Source organism: Dipteris shenzhenensis, chromosome 33, assembly GCF_047967505.1.
Source record: "Dipteris shenzhenensis isolate YYH24624 ecotype China chromosome 33, Dip_SZ_1.0, whole genome shotgun sequence".
Lineage (NCBI taxonomy): Eukaryota > Viridiplantae > Streptophyta > Polypodiopsida > Gleicheniales > Dipteridaceae > Dipteris > Dipteris shenzhenensis.
The window spans coordinates 5,183,221-5,205,291 of NC_141628.1; the positions used below are offsets into that span (position 1 = coordinate 5,183,221).

Below are 22,071 nucleotides of genomic sequence, written 5' to 3' on the forward strand. Positions count from 1 at the left end.
GGCAAAGTAAGTCTCAAGGACCAAAAAATGACCCCCCACCTTCTATCTCCAGTTGATATTAATCCCACTCTATTACCCATGGAAGGAATGGATAGAAGACATGAACGCTTTTTCAACACCCATCACCCTACATTGCATCCTAGTGGCCTATCCATCCCCTCATGTCACCAAATGACATGAATAGGAATCATCAGATTCGTGCCCCTTTGTCTGCTTGCGCTATATCACATCAAACAGGAGATACCTCTTCACCATATGGACATACCCTTCGTGAGGAATTTGTTTCAAATTATTGTATCAGTGCTCAAGTGGCAAAAACCAGCAGCATTGTTTCCGATGTCGCATGGTGGTAATGCCAAAAGTTAGTGCCATTGAGGGGGTGGGGAACATCATGTGCCAAATTCGAATGTTCAGTGCTTGGTTCACTCCAAATAGTAATAGCATAAGAGTGTCGCATAAAAGATCAGGTCTGTAAATACACCCTAGTCTCTAATTTCTCGACAATTTCAAAATAGGTAATTGGTTGTATGTATGTATGAGAGAGAGAAAGAGAGAGAAAGAGAGAGAGAGAGAGGTCAAAAAATTTTTACCTACGTCAAAAGAGGCATTTAAGTATAACATTTGAAAGACAATGCAGAGTTTCTTAGATGATATTTCACATACATATGCGACTATTTTATATAAGGCACAAATAATGCTCAATTTGAATCAAAGAAGAAAACAGGCACATGACAAATACTGTGAACCTGATAATACCTGCACAACCCATATATGCCAAAGCAGCAATTATTCCTCTCCTCTTCATTTTGGATTTCCGAAGCACCTCATCCTTTACTGAACCATTTGCAGTAGTAATGGGAAGCATCTCCTTTGCCTTGTCCATAAAGAACAAATGCAAGTTGAACTCGATGATATATCCTTAATGAAGCAATATATATATGGCCCCCTTGGAAATTTATTGTACAAACTGAAAGATACCTATATTAAAAGATCAAGAAACTTTGTAAGAAAAAGAACACATCTTGCCTCAAAAGCAAATTAACAAGACAACTTGGTAAGTGCATTCCACTGCAAATCTAAATTAACAACTTAGCTGTCATTATTCATGGAAGCGAATAATAGACATTGGCATCATCCATAGGACAGCCCTCAAAGGTAATTTGTTCAACTCAATCTCTCTTTTCCATATTTCTTATCATTTCATTCATTAAGCTACAAAGAAGCGCTTCAATTATTTTATCCCTGTTTGAAATCCTTATGAACATCCTTTTTAACAAGGCCTGAGAAAGACCAAACTGTTTCTTCCAAAGCCATGAGAGATCAGTGTATCCAGACTCTCGTCATACTAGAGTCATCATGTATATGAATGCAAATTAGAATTTCAGTTACAACTAGAGTGTTGGAGAATCAACACTCCACCTTCTTGACATCCCCACCCAGATGTAGATGCTGTCCTGTAAGTGAAGGCAAGATGCAATTGCATCAATATTTAACCATCTATCAACTAGATCGATGGGGATGTGGCAGCATTACCTGATGTCCATTGCTCGCAATCAGGCCATCTGGTGATGTGGCAGCCAGATGACATGGCATTTAGGCCATCTGTCAAGTTGGCAGATGAGGTAGCAAGTCTGTAGAGTGAAGGAGTGGATTGCAATGGAAGGAGGAAGCTCAAAGAGCACTTGCAAGAAATGGATAATGATCAAAGTACAAGTGTGGCCTATATGGGCCTGCCTTAGGACTGAATATCCTATGTGTACTAACTCTAGAGAGGATATAGTAACTGTACTAATTGTCCTAACTAGCCTACAAGGCTCATACCAAGGATAAGGTGGCAACAAACCCCCCTCGATGGTATGGCTAAAGTATCCTAGAAACATCTCAGGAATACCTAGAAACTGAATCATAATTGCACATGTTCATCTGTGATGGATATAGCAACCTACGTTAGTACAAGGAGGGCAAAATCATGTAACAAAAGATACCAAGTGTAAGGCTTTCTGAAAAGCTTCAAACTTGGGTTGCGATACAGCCTTCATGAAGAGATCTACGAAGTTATCCTCCGTCGAAACATACGACAACTGTATGTCGCCAGCTAACAGCCGCTCTGGAACATAATGATAGTGAAAGTCTATGTGCTTGGTACACGCATGAACGACAAGAGTGCATGCAATAGCCAAGGCACTCAAGCTGTCAATGTAGATGGTACTAGAAGATCTACAAGTAGCATACGAGGCCAAACACACTCTACAGTAACTATAAAGGCTGCCCTATACTCAGCCTCACAACTAGAAGTAGCAACTGTAGGATGCTTCTTGCTGAACCAAGATATGCATGAAGCCCCAATCATGAAACAGTTGCCACTGTGGAACACCCTTGTGTCGTAACAACCGGCCCAACCACTATCTGTAAAAGCTTGCATGACAAGTGAAGACTTATCATCATAGAGAAGCCCCAAATGTTGCGTGCCCTTCAAGTAACAAAAGATACGTTTCACGACCTGCCAATGCTGTCTACTAGGATTGTGCATAAACTTGCTTCACTGGGAATTGGCATACTGAAGATCATACCAAGTGTTGCACAAATAAATCAAGCAACCAACTCATATGGAGTGGCATGAAATGGTTCACTCCCATCCTCAGAGGCGAAACAGAAGCCAAGCTCCAAGGGTGTTGAAACCGGCTTACAATCCTCGTACTGAACACGATGCAAGAGCTGTCCAATATACTTAGACTGGCACATCATAGTGCCCCCCTCAAAATGAGCAAATTGGATGTAAGGATAATAATGCAATTGATCCATATCTGACATGGCAAAGATTTCTGCAAATCAGGTGCAATTTGTTGAGTATCTGGCCCACTGATCAGCACATCATCCACATAAAGAATCAAGATGAGAAAATCTGCTCCATACTTCCGGACATAAAGTGCTGCTTCTCTGGGGTTGTTCGGAAAACCAATGCATGAATTTCGGCATACCATCCCCAAGGTGCCTACTTCAATCCATAAAGGGGCTTACGCAGCCAGCATACCTTAATTTTAGACCCCTTAACCTCAAAACTAGGAGGTTGGCTGACATAGACCCTCAAGTCACCATGAAGGAAAGGTAGTCTTAATATGCACGTGATGAACCTCCCAAATGCATGTGAGCTGCAAAGCTATGACACACCAAATGGTAGTGATGCATAAAGTGCGGACAAATGTCTCTTCAACGTCAATGCCTTGCTGCTGCTGAGCATAGCCCTTGGCAACAAGACAGGATTTGTAGCAATCTACACTGCCACCAACTTTCCGCTTCAACCTGTAGACCCAAATTTGTGCCAATGGCACACTTGCCAGGAGACAAGTCGCACAACACCCATGTGCCGATTTGGTGAATGGAATCCAATTCAGCTTTCATAGCCTTCGCCCACTCTTTGTTGTCAAATGCATCCTTATGGCATAAAGGCTCCTCATTACAAGCTGTGGAAATGAATGCAACATCCAAAAAATGACCATGCATCTGACGTTGCCCACCTCTGGTACAGGCAGCCAAAACTTCAACCTGCTTGCTGTATTTAAGTGTATCCAAGAGCCATCTTGGGACTGCATTGTGCTCTATAATGACAGCCCTATCCTCAGTAACTACATACTCAATAGCATCATCATGCTGAGGTGTATGAAGCTGAGCATCAGCATCAAGCTAAGGATGAGAAGTGCTGGGGGATTTGAACCCTCCAATTGCTGATCTAAAATATGTACCAAATGGAAAGAGAGGCAAAAAGGAATCAAATACATCTGAGGCACCTACAAAAGGGTGTTTTTGATAGTCCATCCAAGGCAAAGCTGCTTGCTCAGCAAAAGAACATCTGTGCTGCTGACAATGACTTTCCCAGTGCTAGGCTAGTACAATCTATAGCCTTTACTTTGTGAGTTGTAGCCAAATAAATGTACACTTCACTGCCTTGGCCTCCAACTTGTGGCTCAACTAAGAGGGTATACCAAACAACCAATCGTGTGGAAGCACTGGCTTATGGCCTGTCCAAAGGAGTAATTGTCTTCAATGCACTGGTGGGTGGTCTCTTCAGCACATAGTTGGCACACACGATGGCATCCAACCAAAACTTATTGGGCAAAGACTTACCCCTAAGCATACACTTGGCCATTTCCATTAAAGTCCGGTTCTTCCGCTCTGCATCACCATTTTGTAGCGCAATGTACCACATTGTTGCACATGTCTAGATGAATCTAGGAACATCCCCAAACTCATCCTCTAAAAACACAACATAGTGTAGCTTCGATCTCATGATAGTCACTCATGAGATTGAAAACCATTAACTCCATCACCCATAGCAAGGACTAGCTACTATGACATGCCCACTGACGTCAACAGCGCCCAACAGTGGGTGTAGGCCATAGTATAAACATATGCTCTGACACATACAAATTCATACACCCACACATACTTGAGCATCCATTTATACAAAGTCTTCGTACTGAGTCTGTTAGCGCTCCGAAGGTGAAGGGTAGACTCAGCCATGACGAAGGCTAGCACTAAAGGAGAAAGCTAATCAAAAAGTAATCGAAAATCTCTTTATTCAAGCTACAACTACTTGTGAAGACTAAACGATTTCATTTTATACTCTCTCAGACGAGCATCTAAATCTAGCCACAACATGGATGAAAACTTTAAAAGGTGAAATTTGCATGTCCGCTAATGCAGCACTGTTGCACAATTATTATCCCCTAAGCTGCCTTCAAGCTGAGTTTCTGGGCTGATTCCAGGGCATTGGCGGAGCTATTTTGCTTCAGCATTGAGCGGCCTGTTTTCAGTCTTGGGTTTGTGATCCTCATTTTGCTATCCCACGCAGGCTGAAGTTTGGGGCATTCTTTGACCAAGTTCTTGGGGATTGACTAGTGGTTGGTTGCGAGTTCTTGGTGGGTATTTTCAGCAGAGGTAGCTCCTCCCCTCAAGACAGCGCAAGCTGAGACAATGGAGGGCACTAATGCCACTCCCGTCGCCGAACCTGAGGAGATTGAAGTCACAGTTTCTTTTCCTCCCGACATTGTGCAGATGATTGAGGTAACAAAGGAGGGTTTTCGTTTGACGCACATCATTGGCTTTCTACCTGGTAGAGGCCAACAGTTACGTGATTGGGTGTACACTAGCATGGCCTCATTGGGTGTCTCAGTTACGGTTTTCCGATTGCTTGGCAGAGGGTACTTTTCTTTTGGCCTTCAGTCTGCAGAGCAGGCTCAAAGAGTACTTATGAGCTCACCAATTCAGTTTCAGAGCAGAGTCATCCATTTGTGGCCTTGGCAGAAGGACTTCAGTACTACTTCCCCGGGACCGCGACAGGTCTCTTTTTGGATGCTTTTCCCTGGACTTCCTGATGAGGTCAGCTCTTGTCGCAGAGCTGTGGAGCATATGGCTAGTGTGGCAGGTACAGTCATCCCATCAGGTGCTAGACTTTCCTATGCTCAGTCACTTGCTGGTACAGGTGTTACGAGGGTCAGACTCACTTCAGAGTTCCCCCCTCCTCGACCTTTGCCTACTTTGATTTCGTACTCCACGGGTGATGGGGTCCAGATTCAGCAGAGGGTTTTGTACAGGTCACTTTATTAGGGATTGCCCCAGTCGTCGGCCTCGATCAGAGACTCCGGATCCATCTCATCCTATGGGTGACCCAAAGCCTACAGTTCAGCCTTCAGGGGTCTCTGAGCCTGCTTCAACTCATTCTGCAGAGCGAGAGGAGACTCCTCCGGGGGAGCCTCCAGTGGACTCAGAGGACTTGGAGGTGCCTCCAATGGAACAGCTTTCACGGAGAGCTCGGAGGAGACGGAGACAGAGGGAGAGCCAGCAGCACGAGCAGCCCCAGGTACGAGCTCAGAGATGGCAGAGAGTTGAGACACATGTGCAAGAGACCCTGGAAAGGGGAGATGCAGAGGACCATCCACAGGCAGGTCATGACACTGTGCAGGAGACGGTAGCTCAGTGAGTTGAGACACATGTGCAGGAGACCCCGAAAAGGGGAGATGCGGAGGACCATCCGCAGGTAGGTCATGACACTGTGCAAGAGACTGTAGCTCAGGATTTGATGACTCTTGACACTACTACCCCGAAGGTTCAGATATTTGTTCCTCAGACAATTATCCATCAGGAGACTGCTCAGGCTGCAGTTACTGTGATGGATGCCTCTTCCCAACAGTCGATTGAAAGAGTGGTATTTTACGACATAGGTCAGAGTCAGAGCCCGTTTCAGGATCTCATGCGCTTGTACGAGGCTCCCTCGAGACCTCTTTCTCTTCCCCGTCGCACAGTACCTTCCTTTGTTGCTATGCGGAGCGTCCTTTTAGACACCCCTCCCAGTACAGCCTTGTCCTCGCAACTTTTCACTCCTGGTTTATCCAAATCTTTTGAGAGTGCGGTCACAGATTTCGCTCAGTACCCAGACAGGTTCGAGGATTGGGAGATCCTAGTAGATGAGATCGAGCGAGATTTTCAGTCACCCACGCTGACAGGCACATCGTCGCAGATTCTTCCTCTTCCTCTCACCTATTCCAGAGTTAGGACGGCTCAGCCCTTTTCAGCTCTTCTGGCTCCTAGACCTGACCCCACGATGGTTGATAGAGATCTGCCTGTTGAGTTTTGGCCCTCTTTGGCTCGAGGGGTTACCACAGACTCCCTCACTCGATTGGAACTTCTCCCGGTGTTTTGCCGACGGTCAGAGGAGGTAGAGGAGTACTTGGGATCTGTTACTCTCTCCAGAAAGGGGCACATTCTTCGTTTCTCCGCAGGCAGCTTTCGATCTCGGGGGAGCGAAAGCTGGTCAGCTGAGTTACTTGACAGCGAGATTGCTAGACAGCTCATGAGCATGACTCAGTTTTCACCGGTTCACCGTTTTGTCGGCTCGCAGATTCATTCATGCCCTAGGACTCTCCGACTTGGCTTCGGTGGCAGGGCCTTTCTGTTTCTGTTCTTTGAGGTTCAGGGAGACTTTGATTTGCCCAGGAGTGCTGGTTGGTTTGACTTTCAGCTCCTCAATTCGCGCCAGAGTACTATTCCCTTGGATGGAGCCATTTTACATGAGTTGGGGCAGATTTGGAGTTTGATCAGAGACCAACTTTGGATTGCGCCGTGAGAGAGAGAGATTTGTGTCGTTGCCACTGGCACCCCCTCACTTCCATCCGATGTCTAGATTGTCCATCATTTCATGGAATGTGAGAGGACTGAACGGCCGCAGATTTACCCTAGATGCAGTTGGTCGTAGATCGGGAGTTCCTAGATTGCAGTTGCTTAGGGACTCTCTTCGGTTTATTTCCTCAGGGTCCCCTCCAGACATTGTGCTTATCCAGAAGCATATCTCTCCCAGGACAGGATTGACAGATGCAGATCCTTACTCAGAGGATAGAGCCGGACATATTGGAGCCCAACGGATGGCACGAGGGGAGGAGTTTGCATTTCAGTTTCAGCCAGGTGGGCCTCAAAGATCACCCAAGAGGGTACACTAGTGCAGAGCAGGGCATGTAATGTTATTCTTCAGATTGAGAGCACAGCAGTTGGTGTTCTCAATGTGTATGCTCCCACGGATCCAGCCCACAAACGTGCTTTTTGGAGACAGCTCAGAGAGTCCCTTCCTCAGGCCGACACTTGGATTGTTGAAGGAGATTTCAACATGGTTGAATTCTCTGAAGACAAGTCAGGCCACACAGAGGGTGGCCTTTCTGACAAGGAGAGAGTGGAGTGGGATAGTTTTGTTTTGCATGCTGGACTTCATGATGCAGCTCGATTGGACGACTTTCGTCACTTGGCTGACAATCTTCAGTTCTCTTGGTCCGAGGTTTTCCATGGCTCTCTTTCTTTGGTCAGACTTGACAGGTTTTATGTTGGCCAATGGGGCCAGGCCAGAGGAGGACAGATTGGGATCCGCCCGGGTTATGTTTTATCTGACCACGCTCCAGTCCTATTGCAGATTCTTCCTACCTCTCGATGGGAGAGCACAGGCTCTGTGAGAGTTCCGGACTTTGTTTTTCAAGACGCAGAGTTCGTGGAACGGTTGAGAGAGGCTTGGTTGTCAGAGGACACTCCTATGGATTAGGCCTGGTTGTTGTGGGTAGAGAGGGCTTTGGCTAGAGTCAGCTTGGCCTACCAGTTGAGGGCAAAAGAGGAGAAGCAAAAGCTCAGAATCAGAGATCGGAACGCAAGAGCGGAGGTATCCAGACTTTAGAGATTGATTCAGAGTTTTCCTCATTCTCTTTTCATCAAAGGGCAGCTTTCGGAGGCTCTGGAGAGACTAGAGGAGATTCAGGGCAGGAGGGCCCACTTCAGGTTTTACTCCCAGTAGATGTTCTGGATCCAAAAGGGGGATAGATGCTCTAGAGAGTTCTTCAAGGCAGTGGGTCAGAGATACTCTTCGGACAACCTTCGTAGACTTGTGGATGAGGCCGGGTCTCTTCAGACGGACCCTCACCGTCTTGTTGAGATCACTTCCGATTTCTATTCCACTCTTTACACCGCCGATCCAGTCACCGAGGAGATGATCAGAGCCAGAGAGGAGATTTGGAGCCATGTCCCCCAGATGGTCTCAGACAGGATGAGTCATGTTTTGGATAGACCGCTATCACTCTTGGAGATCACGGACGCGTTACATGAGCTGCCCAGAGACAGATGCCCGGGGGAGGACGGTTTGTCGCCACTTCTTTTCAGAGCTCTTTGGGATACAATTGGGCCTCATCGAGATATCTAGGCTTTCAGATTGGCATTGAGGTGTCCCTGATGCAACAGTTTGCCCCAGTTCTTGAGAGTATCCGAAGAAAGCTAGCCTACTGGAGTACGGCTAGACTTTCTTTGGCCGGAAGAGCGCTGGTACTCAACCAGGTTCTACTAGCGACTCTGTGGTACGTTGTGTCATGTTGGTGCTTTCATGCTGACTCGATCCGCCAGGTGAGGAGATTGCTTCGGAACTTTCTGTGGAGTGGTAGTGATGGTTCTGAGGACACTAGGGCCAGAGTTTCATGGGATACTATTGCTTTACCCTCCTCGCAGGGAGGACTTGGGGTTCTTGATCCGGAGATGCAAAGTAGAGCCCTTTGACTCCAGGAGATCAGCCGTGGAAGCAATTCCTACTGCATGGGATTCACCAGTGCACCCCCAGAGCAACAGGCCAGTGGGCAGGTAGAGTCAGTTGGATCTTCCTGTCCGACCAGCATTCTTAGCCTTCCTCACCACTGGTGAAAAGACTAATTCAGATCTGGGATCATTTTCGACAGCACCTCATCAGAGCAGTTCCCTCCTCCAGAGAGGAAATTGCCCGACAGCCACTTTACCATAACCCCCTGGTTCGGTAGCAAGGATCTTCCCCTAGTACAGAACTTAGGACTCCCTTGGCCCGATGGCATGCTCAAGGGGTTGTGACAGTTGGAGATTGGTTCAGGGAAGGTGTGGAGATGTCAGAGGAGGTGATCAGAGATAGACACGGGCCACTTGGACAGATTGCTGCCACCAGATTACTGATCATGAGAGCTATTCCTCAGCAGTGGAGGGATATACTCACAGATCCAGCCTATGTTCACCCCATCTCTACTTGGTTAGGTTGTTTTAGTGAGGCTGGGCTATGCATTGGAGTTCGTTTAGGACCGGCACCGTTTATTTATTTTGAGGCGGACTCCTCTCACAGATTGTATCCCACTCAGACCCTGGATTGGCAGGAGCTCCTTTGGCAAAGAGTCAGGGTCATTGGTTGCCTGGGTAAGGAATGGGCCACAGATCCTTCCAGGTTGACCATTGCAGAGGATACTAGATGGAGACTTTGGATTTTTCAGGGTCAACCTCTTGCGGAGCTTGACTGGGACCCAGGTGAGTGGGCATGGCCTGCTCCGGTGGCAGGTGATCGTCCTCTTCCTTTTTTCCAGTACTCGACGAGGGCAGGTTATAGGCTTCAGCAGAGAGACTCTCATCACCTACCATCTGCCTCCCAACATTGGCACGCACAGGGACTTACTGTAGAGCTCTTGCTGAGCTACTGGACTCACTTTTGGGGCATCAGTAGAGCCAGGAACGTCTCCTACTTTCTTTGGCTCACTATACATAGAGGCATACCTGTGGGTACTTGGCTTCAGCAGATGGGTAGACCCTCCTTGTGTATGCGTTGTCAGCTTGCAGAGGAATCTAGCAAGCACTTTTTATGGAGCTGCCCCAGCTCTAGCTTTTGGTACCTGTACCAGCTCAGGATTCCCTGCCTACTTCAGCTGCAGGGTCAGCCTGGGAGGTGATTTCCAGCATTACCCTATGGCGGATATGGTGTTCGCGATGTTCTTTTGTCCTTGGGGGCCATTTATGTATGGAGGCTGACAGTCTCGCTTCCATATGGGCGGAGATTATCTTCACTCTCAGGAGTCAGTGGGAGCGGTGTACAGGCACCTCTTTGGCAGCTCATGGGAGACTTATATCCTTCATGAGGACATGGGACTGCTCCTTGTTTTTTCATTTGACCCCTTTTGGGATGTCGTGGCATTTTAGACCACCACCATGGCTTTTTTGCCACATTGTTGAGGCTAGGGATAGAGTAATTGCTCTCCCACCTGTTGTATGATTTGTTTTGAATGGAATATATCTGACATGTAATAACCCCCCCCCATCAGTGCGGAGTGTTAGGAGCTTGTGCCCGCTCTCATTTCACTTACAATGCCATAGATGAGGAATAGCTACGTGATTTGTTTGATAGGGTGGGCAATGATGTCAAATACCATGGCAAGAAAATGCTTTAAACAAGCAAAGACATCGGATTTGGATTTCAAAGGGTACACCCAAGTGCGCCTAGTAAGCATCCACAAAAGCGACAAAGTAAGAGTAGCCTCCAAGACATGGGTTCGCATCCGTCCATATACATCACTATGAACCAAGGTTACAAGATGCACCAACAATCCGATCCTTGAGAAAGGAGAGCATGTGCATCTTCCCCAACAAGCAACCCTACACATATGTTTTCAATGTGCATGCATTTCTGGAGGGTCTATTACCATTTCCTGTGAATGCATCTTCACCAAACTATCATATTTTAGATGCCCAAGATTTTCATGCCAAACGTGAGTATCTGCAATAACTAATTCAACTGCTACATTTGCCTCAATAACAGCTCCTCTCTCATAAGAGTAGATTATACAGCCCTCTGGTAAGTGTTCTAGTAAGTACAATGTTGTTATCATGCTGGAAGTCATATATGGCACAATGATAACCATCAACTATGACTCTATAGCCATTTGTGACAATGGCTGAAATAGAAAACAGATTTTTCTTTATACATGGAACATATGAAACTTCTAAAAAAGTGATTGCATCACTTGACTAAAATGACTTCTGCTTAACCAATGCCTCCCACTGGATAAGATGCATCATTGGCACATGTAAGTATGCCCCCCTTAGGTGCATCATCCAAGGACAGAAATAGCTTCTTGCAGGGAGGGGATGTGCTTAGAAGCACCACTATCAAAGTACCAATCTAACATGGAGTAAGCCACACATAAAGGTGCATCATGCTTGAAAGGATCGTAATGGCATGTGACAACAAATGCCAAATCATCAAGAGCAATATTTGTTGTCTCATGGCTGTGATCATTTGCAGTTGAAGCATCTAATACTACAAGACCTTGCTGATGCTGCTTCTTCTCTAAGCAATGCGCTTTCTGCATTCTGAAATGTCAAGGCTGGCTTTCTACAATAGTTGCATCTCTTTTTCTTCTTGCCATCACCCTGAGATGAGGTACCAGCAGTGTTCTTAGGCTTGCTGAAATACCTCATGGCTGATCAAATCAAGAGATGCCAATTGATCCCATGCAGCCTTTGCTGTCTTGCAAGACCGAATATGGGGGACCATAAACCTCTTCACTAACAAGGATGTACTTGTGCATCTCTCCCATCCCATCAGATCTGATCCTACGTAGGAGGGACTACGGAAGCAGTGGTAGATGATCCAGATGTAGCAATGGTACCACCACCAGCCTGAGAAATTGGTCTCACATCTATTCCTACAACAATACCCCAAAGGTTTTTGGCCACCAACAGGCGGCACACCATGTACGACCACATGGAATAGTTAGTGCTATGAGCTTATCCTCGACTAAAACCATCCCAAGCAAAACATTGCTCGCCATTGCAAAATCCCCAAATAAGTAAATGTGATTGTGCACAAATGCAACTACCAAAGCTGCAAGGCTATAACTGCAAATGAGCTTTCTGCCCACAAAATCTGACTGCAATGTCTCCAAATGTCAGGCAAAAATGACAGCAAATGTCTGCGAATGTGATTGCTGCAAATGGCTGCTCAAATCTAAGCCAAACGCATAAATCTGCTAAGCTGGCCTGCAAATCTCCGTCCAAGAAAACTCTAACCAACAAAAGTTTGTCCTGCAAAACTCTTTCCTACCGCTAATTCAAGGGCATATGTCTCCAAAAGTGACTAATTTGCACATAGAAAAGAACCTCAAAGGCACAAAGGTCAAATCCAAGAACAAATGGAGCAAAGGCCCAAAGTTTGAGAGGTTGATTGTGCCAAAAAAGAGGGCAAATGCAAAATGCAATAGTGGAATCTGACTGCAACGTGCTGTCAATAGACCCAAAAGCTTCAATTTGTGACAGGCTTAGTAGTCACAAAGTCAATTGAGTTGACTAAATCTGCCAATACGAGCTGCAAACTCCAAATAAGAGCTAAACTGAAACTGGAGCAGAACTGAGCCTACAAAGTGAAACCTAAACTGAACCAGTCGTTGAAAAAATCAGTATTGTACAGACAGACCGTCTGTACTGTATGGACTGTAGAGTGTCAGTAAATGTAAATCCGTGCATACTCTTCTGTACACCCACAGTTTACCACACGTGCACCCACCACTTCTAGCCCACTCAGCTTCATTCCAGCTTGCTTAGGTCCAAACTTTAGCCCCTGAAGTAGGCACACGCGGGGACATCCCCTTTTTTCCTCGTTCACTCTATTAGTTCCAGCCAAAGGGTATCTACAAAGGGCAGACATGGAGCATATGTAATTTCCTAACATGAAGGCCTTGCTGCTTCGATCCTAACATGCAAATATTCATATGTTGCCATTCCCTCTGCTTCTACACCAATCCCCTTTGACAAGACATAAGACTACAAGCATTGCAAGACCATAGGAGTAGATCTTTCAACTACAACAGAAGATTAGAGATCTCAAGCTTCAACTTGCAGCAATGGAAAGCCCACGAGATGGAAAGTACCGGCAAAGCAAGAAGTCATAAGAAGTAATACCAAAGTACATAAGGTCTCCTCTTGCACCACAACTTGTCTCTAACAATTTAGGAAAAGTCTATACTCAGATAAACTCAACGAAAGAAGAGATGACAGCAGAATCAGACGACAAGGTTTATAAAGTCAACCTTTATAAGGAGATCACGAAACATAAAGCAAGATTCAACATTTCCTTGACCTTGAATATTGGCGGGGCTGTCACATAGATTGTATAATGAAGATGACTATATAGAAGATAATTTCAATAATATGAAAGAGAAATACCCAATGTTGAATGGGCATCTAATAATTATGCAGAGTCTATCACAAGGGGTCACATGCTCTAATCACTTTTAGGAACAGGGCAGCAAGGATAAAGATTCTAAGGCAAACTTACAAATCAAAGGTGCTCTGATTTCAGAACAGCCAAAGTAAATAAAGCCAACGAGTGTGAATGGGCTGCTTTTTCACCTGAATCCCTCAAGAGTATGGCCTTCCAATTGACTGGTTCCCCAACATGCATCTGCACTATTTTCCATACTTTCCAAGCATTTGGGGGAAAGCAACACAAAGATGAAGATGTCCTCCCTATGACCCGGGCATCTTCTGCACTTTCCATCCCCCTTCCCAATGGACTCACCTCTGCTCTTGGTCCAAACAGCCTTGTGGGGAATGAGCAATAACAAGGGAGAATTTAGGACGGCTTTATTCCAGATCCTATTGAATCTGTTTTTCCAACTGAACCTGCTGTCACTACATTCCACCTGTCATTTATGAATCTGAATATTTCCTCAATGTCATTGGTGGGAGTGGGAGTGGGAAACAAATGTGAGGATCCCACCCAAATAAACTCCTTATTGTAGATCAAGCTGGAACCCCCTCTCCATTGAGTGCTGCCATTCCAGAGTGCCAGTCTGCCTGTAGTTAAGCCAGCATCCTAATTTCAGGGCCACAGCTGACCCCAACCTTGTAGCCCCTTTTTAAAAAGTAACCTGGCCTTGTCCATATCTTTGTCATTGAGAGGATATTCCTTGAATATTACAAAGATCCAAATGGAGTCGATGTTCATGAAAGCCCCTTTGCCAGAAAAGACAATTTGACTTTTCAAAGCTTTCATATGGCTCTCCACAAGGACCTCTACAATGAACTACCTTTTGTACAACAAGGTTCAAGGTTGCAAAGGGATGACAGCATTGGGTAGTTTTTCCATTTAGAAGGCCTCAAAGGTCTTATCCAAGAAGTTTCTCAAGAGTAACTCAGCCCACTCCATACCCAGTTTGAAAACAGCCTTAATGATCCATGAGGCAGCCGATTTGTTTCCAGCCTTCTCAATGTCCACAACTCCTAGACCTCCTCCAACTTGGGTCTTGTGCAAAAAGACCATCTTACCTTTAAAATTCTCCCATACCCTCCCCATAGACAGGACTTGCATAATCTGATGAACTTGTCCAATCCTCCTTTAGAGGGGGCCCAGCTGTAAAGGTAGAAGATAGCTATATGATAAATATACTAGTTTAGTAACATTCTCATACCAACAAGGTTAGCCCAGTATCCTCTCCTAAGTCTGATCATACATAATCAAATCAAATACATCTGGATGTAACAATGGAAAGAAAAGGACTGGAGCGGAGCGGAATCCTCCGTATGTCATGTCGCCCTAGCTAGTGCATAGCTGGTGATGGGACGCTGGTGCCCGTCAAGGGGTGCTGTATGTCTCGGTCTCCTGGACAAGGCTCGACGCAAGACCAGAGCCACCGTGACTCCCGTGGGACGTATCCCGGGTCTAAACAATGACGGGAGGTCCCCTAGAGTGATCTGTGTGTCCCCTTGATGTCTCGTGTGTCGTGATGCGGTCGTCGGGTCAGGGTCTCTGTCACGTCTGCGGCTAGAGACTGGACGATCAATGTCACTCGATGGGAAGAACTCTGTAATCCTGCTCTGAGAGGTGTCTAATGATGTGGCCAAGCCCCGTCGCCTGAGTAAGTACTCTCTGTGTCGGAGCCCCTCGTGAATGAAGGTCGCGAGGCATCTCTCACCTGGGTAGGCGAGGAATCTGGAAAGGAGCCCGGAGCTGTCTCTGAAGAGGCAGTGGTAGCGACCTCGGATCTCATAGTACACTGGGCACCTGAATATAAAATGCTCCTCCGACTCGACCTCCTGACAGTCGCACAATATGCATAAGCGATGCTCCCTAGGAATCCCCTCTGCTCTGCCGCTCTCTATACGGAGGCGGTGTAATGATATCCGAAACTGTCCGATGGAGATCCATAGTGAGTGAGGCATATGAAGCTTAGTGTACCCCAATGGTGTGATGAATCCCTCCTCCGAAATGCGAAGACAGTAATCTCTGTAGAAACTCAGCTTCAATGGAAGCTCCCTCGGCTCCAACCAGGTCCTAAAGGTGTGTAGCTGCAGGAGATCCTCACGAATGACCTGGTTGGTGTGTGGCCCGATCGGGATGGTGGATGGGAGTACCGGAGGGGCATCTAAACTGTACTGAAAAGGAGGTATCCTATCGATGTGGAGCCCTAGTCTCACAAACCATCTGTGAGTCCGTGCATACCACCATCGCTCATCTCCCTCTGCTGCCAACCTCATGGAGGAATCGCCAACCATGGCAACCTCTGTCTCCCTGATGTGCAATCCCCATATGATCTAACCCGGTGTAGATATATAATGGTCTGAAAGGGTGTATTTAGCTGGAGTGGAGAAGCACCAAACTCGGCCTGAATGATGTGATGTGGTACAGACGGTTTTCCCCGGATCCATCCGTGAGAGCATGAGGATCTGCAAGCGCTCCACCCGTGTCCACTCTATCTCTGACATGTCAGGCCCCCAACAAGGGCTGCCATACATACCGGCTGGTCGGACCAAGGAGTCGAAGAGAAGAGCCTTGGTCCGAGGGTCCTAGAAGTGGGAGTGGAAGCACTGTCTCTCTAGCCGAGCCAGTGAGGTGTATCCCCTGCTCAGTCTCGCCTGCATCGCTGGTCTCATCGTGAAGATCGGGCCGGAGAAGATGACCCCCAAGTAAGTGTATGAGGATACGATCTCAACTCGTGACCCACCGAAAGTAAAATTGCATGTTTGCTCGAGAGGTGTTAAAGATCACGACCTTGGTCTTGCCAAGGTTGACCTCCAAATCATGGGATAAACAAAAAGCCTGCAGTGCATCCAGGTGTCGCTGGAGCCCCTCGGGTGTGGACGACAAGAGTGCCACGTCATCTGCATAAAGAAGAATCCTGATAATGATACCAGCAAGTGAGCAACCGGTCCCTCCGAACGCCCCCATGAAAGTCTCAAGCTCATCGATGTAGAGGCCAAACAGGATCGGTGATAAGGGACAACCCTGTTTGACTCCTATGGTACTCAAGATTTCATCTGTCCAACCTGCGCCTGTCCGAACTCGGCCTGAGACTCTCATACAGTGCCATGATTGCCCAGATGATCTCCTAATCAAATCCCAGTGTCTGTAGGCGTGTGATGAGACGAGCTCGAGATACTATGTCAAAGGCTTTGCGGAAATCCACAAAGCAGCAATATACCCTCTCCTTCCGTGATCTGGCCTCCTCAATGACACTCCTGAGTGTGAGTATGTGATCCATAGTCCCATGGTCTCGCCTGAAACCGGCCTGACCCTCTGCTCTGAGCCCTCTCATCTCTGCGAACAGGCTGACCGACACATCCAATATAGCTGCATAGATCTTGGACATCACATGTCCAATCATGATAGTCCTATAGTTACTCGGGTCCATAAGATCCCTGACTTGTGGATGGGGGTGATGGTGTTGAGTATCCAGGTGCGGGGAAAGCCAAGGCAAACAGCGTCATTGAATAGCTTTGCTAGGATCGGGGCTAACGTGTTGATCCCATATGCGATAAACTCAGTGCATAGCCCCTCGTGATCCTTAGCTCGGCCATTGTGCAGTTTCAATGTCGCGTCCTTGACTCCCTCTCTGGTGAACAACGTGCAAGTGGTGGGGCGACGTGTGTGTATGAGATCTGGAGTGGGCTAGTGTGGAACATCATAAAGATGGTGTGCATACGTGTGCCAGACTCTCGTGTCGGTGAGGGGTGATGGAGACCTACGCTCAAGGAATCTCCGCAAAAAATCCTTGTTGATGTACAAGATGTGCAGCAACTCCTCATTTCGACGAAGAAATGCCTGCTTCTTCTAACGTACGAGACGTCGGTACTTGCGTACCGTGTCTGGTGTGTTCGGGAGGTGACATTTGGTTTCAAGTCGGAGCTGTCGGCGATAAGCCTTGCACTCTGCATCGTACCAATTGTTGCAGGGTACAGAACCAAGGGATGGTGGTCTAGTGGACCGTGTGGTGTGGGGAAAGATTTGGAGGATAGCCTCGTGGAGTGTGCGACTAATCAGGGCAGCACGGTCCTCTGTGAGGTATGTGATCGATGTAGGTTAGGAGTCTGTTTAGGCGTCCAGAGTAGGCTAGTGAGAGGCTAAGATCAAAGTGTATGTCGTGGTAGGTGTCGTGCTTCCTATGTGGTGTGTGTGGTGTGGCTAAGCGTGGGGTGGCGATAGTGAAGAATAGGTATGTGTGATCAGCTCCTGGAGGGAGTGGTGCTACGGTGAAGTTAGTGATACATGAAGTGAAGGCAGAGGATCCCATGATGTAATCTACTACACTAGTGCCCCCCCCGTGTGGGAAGCAAGTAAAGCCACTTGAGGAGGGAACGCTGTAGATGATGAGATCATGCATCCTGCCCAGATCAAGGAGCATGTGTCCATATGGTGTAACAGCCCCGTGTCGGTCCGATGAGGTCCTGGTCATACCTGCTCCGTCTAGGTCCATGTCTGGTAGCATGATAGAGTCGTCTCGAAAGTCCAGGAGTGGTGCCTGGCGCGTGCTCGTCCTGGCCTTAAAGTCCCCAACAAGGAGAACTTCCCCGCGGGCTGAAATGTCTGGGATATCCTGATGTAAGGGTGCATATGGCGATGTCTCACCCTCCTCTCGTGCCACTCTAGCAAAGTGGGATGTGTCTGGCGGGAAGTAGCATATTGCTATGAAAAGGTCACGGGTGTCTGTGCGTCAGATCCAGATCCACATGAATCGGGAGTGTGCGTCCTTCCTCTCAATGGAGATGGCTCCAGCGAGGGAAGACCTGTACAATACTGCGACCCCGCCTGATCCTCGGACTCCTCTTGTATCCCTCGTCTCATCCCTGAAGGCTGACTCCCATGTGTAGCCACTAACTATCGATAGTGGACGCTCTGGGCTCTGGTGTGTCTCCGTGTAAAAGACTATGTCTCGTCCTATATAAGACTCCGAGAAGTTCCCTGGGTCTGACCATAAGGTACCATTACAGTTCCAAATGGTGCAATCTAGGGTCTCGAAAACTTGAGTCTCATAGGCCCCGTCCCCCTAGGGGGTACGGGTGGGAGCCCGACAGGTGCCGGTCAACAACCTACCATCTTGGACCACGGCCCATTTTTCCTCCTTGCGGCCAACATCCCGCTGCTGCAGAAGAACTCGTCGCTCCTCAATCTGTAGTGGTGTCAAATCCTCATCCATGGACAGGGTGGGATGCTCTCGTAGAGCGGCTCGGCGTCGAAGTGTCGCTAGTCGAGCATGTGAATCTCTGAAGCGAATGACTAGGGGCTACTCACGATTGGGATCTCTCCCAACACGCCATGCTCCCTCTGTGCCATGGTTGGGGACCCCCATGGTGGTGGTCACAAAGGTGATCGCCTCCTCCATGGGCGTCATAGTGGTGCTGGTGTTGTCTCGCGTGATCCCTCGTATCCGGATGTTGAGGACCTTCGAAGCCCTCTGCTCCTGCTCCTATATGGCGGCTGAAACGGTTGCCTTTGCGGGCTCCCGTTTCGCCACGTCCACCCATCTAGTCGTCTCTGCTATAGCTAACTGTATGGTGGCTATTTGTGCCTCCATCTCTGTGACTGGGGTCCCTCCAGGCGCTACTCTGAGGGTCCCGAGCTCCTCTCGAAGATGTATGATGTCGTGCCTGAGTCCCTGGATAAGGGTGCCCTGCTCGTGTATAATGCGGACCTACTCCTGGGTGTATCGGGCTTGCTCCTGGGTGTATCGGGCTTGCTCTTGGGTGTAATGTGTTAGCTCTGCCTGACGGGCCCGGATGCTGTGTATCTCAGCCAATAGGGAGTCCCAAGCATCTGGTGGGGGCCTAAGATGTCCTGGTCTAGGTGGGAACTGGATCTCGAGAGGGGTTAGAATGAAGGTGGGTTGCTGAGGTTGTATTGAGGGTGGGGACGGCATGATTTGGGCGGGGGAGTGGTATGTAGGAGTAGCGAGGCCGGACGAGGTGATGAAGGGTGGCTGACTGAGAGGTAGAGGTGATACGAGGGGAAAGTACTGTGGAGCCGTGGCCAGTGGTGTTAAGCCAGGCAATCTCCAAACGCAGAAGCCAAGGCCAAACAAGTGGCCAGAAAGGCCAAAAATGGCCGACCAGAACTGGCCGGCCAGAATTGGCCGACCAGAACTGGCCGACCTCATGGGTCAGGCCTATAAAAGGCAGTAGCCCCTTGGCTACCATATCACTTTTGGAACAGGCTGCTGCACACCTGCGCTCCAGCATCTCTGCCTCCTCTACCTCCGCTCCTGCATCCTCTCCAGCATCTCTGCCTCCTTTGCCTCCACTTCAGCATCTCCTCTGCCTCTGCTCCAGCAACTTCTCTGCCTCCTCTGCTTCCGCTCCATGTTCCTCTCCTGCAGCTGCTCCAGATCAGCATCGACTTACTCCTCTATTGTTGCTGCCCTTCTTTACAGATCTACAGCAAACCTTTGCTCTTCTGGCAATAGGTTGCTGACCCAGATCTGGTTCAGTTCCAGCTTGTGGAGCTAGTGCAGAGCCCACTTCAGTTGACTGCTCTGGAGGACTGCTGTTCGCTCCCTCCACAGTTTCTTTCGGAGATATCTCTTCTCTTGTATTGAGTTCCTTTGGTGATATATATTTCTTCTTCAGCTATCTTTCGTCTTCAGTGTTGTCTTATTTATCTTCAAGAACTTTCTTTATAGGTGGGGCCAGTGGTGAGGCTACTGGAGAGGAGACCTGTGATGATGATGCAGGAGAGGGGGAGGAGAGAGGTGGCATAGATGATGAGGCGGATGATGGTGGTGAAATAGTGGTGGTAACCATAGAGGTCGAGGATGTGGTGAGCGGCAGGGGCTTTGGGTGGGCCCCTTTCTTCTGGGCTGCAGTGTTGTCTACTGTCAAACCGCTCCGGTTGCTGCGTTTGTTGAAGTCCTCCAGATGGAGTTGCTTTTGTGTTTTTGCCTTGTCACCGTTCCCCTTCCCCATCTCCACGCGTATGCAAATTTGGACCGAAGGGTCTCTCGCCTAGTCTCCTGTCCTCATCCCCCTGTTCCCTTCATTATGGGGGAGGCAGCAGCGGGCAAAGAAGGGATTGCAGTAGGTCAGAGCTGTTGGAGAACCCCCGCTCGCAGCTCTGGCCTTTTTTTTTTTTTTTTAAACACGAGAGGGGGGGGGCTGAGCGAGGGGTAGCGGAGGGGTAGCGGGGGGTTAGCGGGGGTAGCAGAGGGAGTAGCCGGGGGGGTAGCGGGGGTAGCGGAGGGGGCACCGGGGGGTAGCGAGGGGATAGCGGGGGAGAGAGAGGGGTAGCGAGGGGGTAGCGAGGGGGTACGGAGGGGGTAACGAGGGGGTACGGAGGGGTAGCGGAGGGGGTAGCGACGGGGTAGCAGAGAGAGCAGGGGGTAGCGAAGGGGATAGCAGAGAGAGCAAGGGGTAGCGGGAGAAAGAAAGAAAGAAAGAAAGTTTATTAAAGTCTTCGGAAGACCGATGGGTCTATGAAACTGTGAAAATCCTGATACAACGAGCTGTGGTAGTGGAGCTACTAAACGAGCGTCCATACCAATGTAAAATGCAAAATGCAAAAAATGCAAAAATGCAGAATGGCAGTACTAAGTCCTAAGTACAACATAGTCATGTCGATGGTCAACTATATATCAATCTCAGCATCATCATCAATATCATCATCATCCCCAGCAACAGCAAGATATCAGGATGGATGAGGCAGTGGAGGCATGAAGTCGGCAATAGAGTGCTGTCGGCCACTCAGAGGTGCGGTCCTGGCACGTCTCCTAATCGTAGCTCTGCGTCTAACTAGGGCTACTGTGACCCCCGTCGGTCGGGCTCCAACTCTAAACAAGGAGGGGATGTCTCCAAGTGTGATCTGTGTGTCGACCCTCTGTCTGAGCTATCGGGTCACGGTCATGTCGAGGCCTCATCTCGTTGGGGTCCATGTGATCTATCCGTGATAGAGCTCTGAGAGGGATCAACCGAGGAAGAAGTCTGCTCCTGTCTCCGTGCTCGGAGTATCCTCTCGCGGTGTCTAAGTGCCTCATGAATGAAACCTGCCAAACACCGCTGGTCTGGGTAGGAGAGAAAATGGGCTAAAATCCCATAACTATCTCTGAAGAGGCAGTGGAAACGTCCTCGGATCTCATAGTACACAGGACACCTGAAGATGAAATGCTCCTCTGTCTCAACCTCCTGTATGTCACATAGTGTGCATATGCGCCGCTCCCTGGGTAGTCGCTCTGCTCTGCCGCTCTCGATGCGAAGTCTGAATGAAGAGACCCGGAACTGCCCAAGAGAGATCCTCATGGAGTGGGGTAGGTGAATCTCTATGTATCCTGGTGGGTCAATGAAACCCTCCGCTGTGATATGTAAGAAGTGATCTCTGTAGAAGCTAAGCTTCACTAGGAGTTCACTCGGTTCCAACCAGGTCCGAAAAGTGTATAGCTGTAGTAGATCCTCACGGATAACCTGGTTGACCTCGTGTGATAAGAGGGGAGAGAACGGAGCATCCATGCTATACTG

The 22,071-nt window shown here is 48.3% G+C and overlaps 1 protein-coding gene across 3 annotated transcripts in view; it reads right to left on the bottom strand.

Annotated features, from left to right (window-relative positions):
- Positions 1–22,071, bottom strand: part of LOC147879574 (UDP-N-acetylglucosamine transporter UGNT1-like) — an 85,150-nt gene that overhangs the window by 44,929 nt on the left and 18,150 nt on the right. For 2 of the 3 annotated variants that reach the window (XM_087371984.1, XM_087371983.1), the window contains one exon: positions 757–978. In XM_087371984.1, the coding sequence (XP_087228110.1) occupies positions 757–883 (127 nt within the window). In that variant the 5' untranslated portion in view covers positions 884–978. The remainder of the gene's footprint in view (positions 1–756; positions 979–22,071) is intronic. The other variant, XM_087371985.1, reaches the window with a different exon arrangement.